Consider the following 5,482-nt stretch of genomic DNA (forward strand, 5'->3'; position numbering starts at 1 on the left):
GGCGTCAAATCAGATCGGACGAGAGATTGTGTCCCGATAATTTAGGACGCAGTGATTGTGCGTAGGAAAAATCGGGCGAGAGGACGGACAAAAGGACAACGTAAGAGGGGAGACCGAACCTTACGGTTGTTTTAGGTAGTAGAGATAGGATATGTACCCAGTATCCAGTGACCGGTACTAATGAGCAATAAGAGAGCTAGGTTCAGTAAAAATCTAATAGTTTCCACCTGAGTTCCTTTTATACATGAATGCTAATATCCAGCATCTGATTGTTCTGTCTGAACAAGAACGAAATTTACAGATTAATTGTACATCTTGAATGGCTCCCAAAAATCTACACAGCTTACATGGTTATGTAGAAACTATCTGCACAATATACACCAACAAACAGTGACAATACACCAAAAGAATCCCGAGAGCAAAACTGAGTGATATCTGAGCATTTACAAGAAATACAGTTGCACCTTCTGGTCTTAAACTTAACTATGGTTTTCTGCCTCCGTCACAGTGCCCAACAAGCCAGGACCATGGACGCTCCTCTCTATGGGTGAACCAGGCACAAATGGGACGAAGCCTCTTCCCCCAAACATTGGGCGCATGAACTTATCATCGAACTTGCGCCATACACGATGAACCGAGCGAGTTGGCATGGTGAGAAGGTACTGGAGGTTTGTTTGGGGGGTAAGCTGGCCTACATCGAAGTCCGACCCCAACAAGCTCGCCGTAAGTGGGTCTAGGAATGACTGGCTTGAGATATCAGCTGCGGTGCCAGGTCTTGGTGGGACGAGGAGATTAATCAGAGGCTTAGTCAGCAAGCCGAAAACCTGGATCAAATATATAATCAAAAGAAAGTCATTTCCTTTTTCTTTGAGGGAAGCAAAATAGTCTTTATATGACAGCTGTATTAGCGATTGACCCTCAACCAATTTATAAGTTTCTATACAAGGAAACAAGCAGCATTATGATGTCTGAAGAAAGCAGAAGATAAACTTTAGTGTGTATTTTGTTGATAAATAACTAAAAAAAATCCATGCTGGCCATAAGATACCATTGAATAGTGATGAAGGCAGCAAGGTGAACAGAACAATAGTAGTCTTACCATTGTGCTGAACAGAACAACAATGATTGTGCTTGTGATCATGACAGCATTAACTCGCACGGCAGTATGACCAGATGTTGTAAACTGCAAAGATTTACAGACGATTGTTCTATATCAGAACCTCTATATATCAAGGATGGCTTACCAACACATCATATGATAGTTCCAAATCAATTCATTAGAGATAGCTGTTCAGTTCATATTTGTTACTGTCAAACATCACCTTGTTATAAGCAAGTGCAATTGAAACTGCTCCTCTCATGAGACCTGCCCACCATATGATAACCTAGAGAAAAACACCAGCAAAGTTAGCTCCCTCTATGAAGGAGCAGAATGACAGAAGCACAAAAATTGATAAATAAATCGGTAAAAAAATGATAAAATACTAACCTGTTGGTTGAAGGAAATCTTTGGATGCGACTCTTTTTTACTTAAGTTCGATAGAAAAGATAAAGGGAATACGAATGCTGCTCTTCCAACCATAACCAAACCCAATATAACAGCGCTTAAAGCAATTGGTTTCTTAGGACTGCATTAAGGAAACAAAACTTAAATTAGTTTGGGAAAGAGTTAGAAAAAAGTATAGGCAAGACATCTAAGGCAGCTGATGTTGTGGCCCCGTACTCAGCAGTGTCCACACGTTGCCGAATAACAACAAATCGAAGCATTAAGGAGATGTTTCTTTGCACAATTTTCCAAATTAAAAAAAAACGACATCAATTTTCATCTTCGCTGACAGATGTAAGTCCACCAGAATACATTAGTTCTGCACTGCTAGACCCATCGGTCTGAATGAAAGCAAAGCTAACTGCTGGATGATGCATAAGTGCTCCAGATTTCTGGTGTAACCATGTAAATCTGCAGATTACTATTTACTACTATATGCCTTGTATGTTGATTTATAAAAAGGGCAACCTGGTGCATGTAGCTCCCGCTTGCGCAGGGTCCAGGGAAGGGTCCGACCACTTTGGGTCTATAGTACGCAGCCTTTCCCTACATTTCTGTAAGAGGCTGTTTCCAGGACTTGAACCCATGACCTCATGGTCACAAGGCAGCAGCTTTACCACTGCGCCAAGGCTCCCCTTCTTGTATGTTGATTTATACAGTTCTTAAAATCAGATAATTAGTCATGGACAGCAAAAGGTACCTGCTACTAGCTAATTTCCATTTATCAATGTCCAATGCATCCATCCCGACATAGAGAAAAAGAAAAATCTCAGCAATGAATGATAAAGTTGCAAAAGTATGCCTGCAACATGAATAAAAGAATGTCAGCGAGTTGGTATACTTTTTGCAAAGGGGCAAAGGAGTCGCAATGGCTGCAAGCAAAACCTAGTTAGCAGGTCAATACATACTTGGTAGTCACCCTTGAGCTTTCTGTGACATTATGCCAAGTGTAATGTGACATTACTATTCCACAGAAGAACACGGTTAGAATGCCACTCAGATCCAGCAGCTGAAATACAACAAAAGATCTGTAAGCATTGCATGCTACTAAAAGAGGAACTAAGGCAGCAAACAAAAGGACATAAATAAATTAAAAGAGTTGTTTAATTTGAACTTATTATATTCATCGGCACCCACCATTGACAGCATATACGAAAGGTATGCCATGAGTATCATGATAGCAACTTCTCTGTCAGTTGAGTGTCTGCACATAACACCACAAGCATGTCACAATAGTTTTCAAGTCTCTGAAGTAATTCACAGTGTAAGTAGTAAAATGAAATAAATTGCTCCAAGGAATGAAAAACCACAAAAAAGAGCTCTGTACAGACCTTGCAAAACAAAGTTTCTTAATAATGTATGCACTAAGCAACCCAGCCTGCGAAAACAAGAGTGCGAATAGTCAGTCAACAAAGGTGTGCTCAAATGAATCATCAGGACAGAATGCTCAGAGAAATGAAATGATTCTTTCTATGGTCTCCCAAAACCTACATTGCACAAATCCTAAAGCAATTCCTATTATTAGTGGTGGTGTCACAACAGTGTAAGTAAAAGATTACTTACAGCTACTCCAAGAACGGTGCTGGTGAAGAATAGGTAGAGGAATTTTCCGATGAATTGTAGTAGAACGAAGACATCAAAATGATTAATATCAATGTTTTGAATTGCATTGAAGAGCACAACTGATGTAGCATCATTAACAACACCTTCACCAAAAACTAGACTATAGAGTAGGGGTGCTTCATCCTGGTTAAGCACCTGCAAGCAAAAAATTTACAAACTAAATGGTCTGCTTTCTCACTTCATAGCACAAAAATGGCAGATTGTTCAATGCAAAACCTGTAAGGTGCAAACAGAATCTGTTGCTGAGAAGATGGCCCCAATTGCTGCACATACAGGTTAAAAAATCAGCTAAAAGAAAGAGAAGATATCCAGTGGCATCCAAAGTCTAAACAGCAGCTTCACACAAGTACGTAAGTAAAGGAAAAAGTATCCAACCAAGATAGTCCCCAAGCTCGAGTGGACCAACATCAAGTTTGCTGAACAATCCCATAGCACCTGATATGTCCATTAGAAAAAAAATATTAGCACCTGAGCAAGTTATTGAAGTTCCAGGGATGCAATATAAGAGAAAACCATGCTTGTAGATCATTTCCTGTATGAAGATGACTCCCATAAATCCATGAACATAAAATTGTGATTCTTTACTAGGTTTCAGGAACAATTCCGGATGTGTAAGTGATTCAACGTATGGCAAATTATCAGGTCTGTTTAACATATGCCTTAGGTTTAATTTGCATAGACGTTCAGATTTCAGCCCGTTTGAGATTACAGAAGTGCCTTGTCTTCTGACTCGAGTCCAATACTATGTCAGCCTTTGTGAAGGCTTGAAATACTATTTAAATTTAATCTGTGGATGGCATCCACCACTCAAGGACTTGAAATACTAGCAGCAGCTCTCGAGACAAGCCAATTCTAAGAGGTACAACCTCTCATTCATTTGACGTAAAAATTTGTGATCCAAAAGATTACTCTCTGCGTTTAGCTTAGCCCCATTATGCTGTGTATTGAGTATGATACAAGAAGCTGCATTACAGAATCAACCAGAAAGATGGACTCTTTTAGAAGCACCTCCCACTTTTTTTCTACTGTTAGATAAAGCTTAGCTGGCTTCTGACACCAACTAAACATACCAGTAATGCTGAACTGCATTAACAAAAGTACAAACATGAAACAAAAATTAACAGGCAAAATTAAATTAATGATTTAGTAACTTACCAAACGTGATTATTACAAAGGATATCAATGTTCCAGCAGCACCAAATAAAATAATTGTCGCAAAGTTGCGGAAGAATTGCTTTTTCTTTACTTGAAACCTGATAGTTTGTGGAAATATTCACAATCATACAGTCAGAGCTAAAGACTTCAATCTTAGGAAACATAAGTTACATAATTGCAGACTAATACTGTGACCTTGGAGTGAAACTTTTGAGCAAGTACTGAGGTATCTATGCAGCTTCATAGACATATGTAACATATAAAAATACCATGTCCATGTGATACAAAAGAAATGAAAGCAAGTGTGTTATACTTATACCTAGTTAACGAAAAATAGCCAAAATGACTGAATATACCCACATTTAGCAAGGGCAGTCGAACAAATGCGAATTGATTCACTAATTGTAAAAGGGACAGTGGAGCATTATTTAACATAACCTAGAAATCTAAACTATAAGCCTTACATATTAGGAATAAAAAGTGGTTAGCCACTTTGAGAGAAGCACTTGTAATGGAGAGAAAATCAGTGGTTTAGCTGTAGTGTTAGGGTAACACCTCCAGACAAAAGGGAATGGGTTGATAGTTGACTTATTGTTTATCTAATCCAAACATTTAGTACTCCACTGTCAGGACCCAGCCTGCATCTCTGACGAAGTACTTCTGCTGCTGTTAACAGTTTCAGTTAATTTAAATTACTCCTTGTTGGCGTGAAGAGTCGAGAGCCACCCATCGTCCATCCAACGCCCCTGGTTGCTCCGTACCGCTTCAGCAAGTCACAGCCAACCCTCAGCGTTGATCGACGATCGGACGTCTCTAAATGGTTAGAGGATCGCTGTTGATCTTTCTGTAAAGCATCGACAGCTCCTCCCTTCTCTATGTGCGCTTCTAGATGCTTGTAACTTGTAAGGCTATATAGCCCATGTTTTGGAGCCTGCGTGCTCATCCTTATCTCTTTGGGGTAAATCCTAGTCGCTGGTGTTCCCGCTTGGTCATACTTGTACCGAAACCTAGCTAATTTTCCTCTGCAATTCGTTAAGCTTGATGCTAGCCAACGCAACCAAAAGTCCGAACTGATGAAAAGGGCTAGGCAATCCACATATACACTTCAACACCCCCTCTCACTTGTGACGCGGTTAGTCAACACGTGAATACACTCAG

General features: G+C 39.8%; 1 protein-coding gene across 1 annotated transcript in view; it reads right to left on the reverse strand.

Annotated features, from left to right (window-relative positions):
* Window positions 1–201: 201 nt before the first annotated feature.
* LOC100125681 (sodium/hydrogen exchanger 1) overlaps window positions 202–5,482 on the reverse strand; it is a 7,313-nt gene continuing 2,032 nt past the window's right edge. The window contains exons 4-15 of the mRNA XM_044532981.1: window positions 4,325–4,422; window positions 3,545–3,604; window positions 3,386–3,432; window positions 3,110–3,304; window positions 2,878–2,924; window positions 2,684–2,750; window positions 2,455–2,555; window positions 2,247–2,348; window positions 1,490–1,628; window positions 1,323–1,385; window positions 1,100–1,183; window positions 202–824 (exon numbers count right to left, since the gene is read on the reverse strand). Of these exons, the coding sequence (XP_044388916.1) occupies window positions 480–824; window positions 1,100–1,183; window positions 1,323–1,385; window positions 1,490–1,628; window positions 2,247–2,348; window positions 2,455–2,555; window positions 2,684–2,750; window positions 2,878–2,924; window positions 3,110–3,304; window positions 3,386–3,432; window positions 3,545–3,604; window positions 4,325–4,422 (1,348 nt within the window). The 3' untranslated portion in view covers window positions 202–479. The remainder of the gene's footprint in view (window positions 825–1,099; window positions 1,184–1,322; window positions 1,386–1,489; window positions 1,629–2,246; window positions 2,349–2,454; window positions 2,556–2,683; window positions 2,751–2,877; window positions 2,925–3,109; window positions 3,305–3,385; window positions 3,433–3,544; window positions 3,605–4,324; window positions 4,423–5,482) is intronic.

This window comes from Triticum aestivum, chromosome 1B (assembly GCF_018294505.1).
Source record: "Triticum aestivum cultivar Chinese Spring chromosome 1B, IWGSC CS RefSeq v2.1, whole genome shotgun sequence".
NCBI classification, from domain to species: domain Eukaryota; kingdom Viridiplantae; phylum Streptophyta; class Magnoliopsida; order Poales; family Poaceae; genus Triticum; species Triticum aestivum.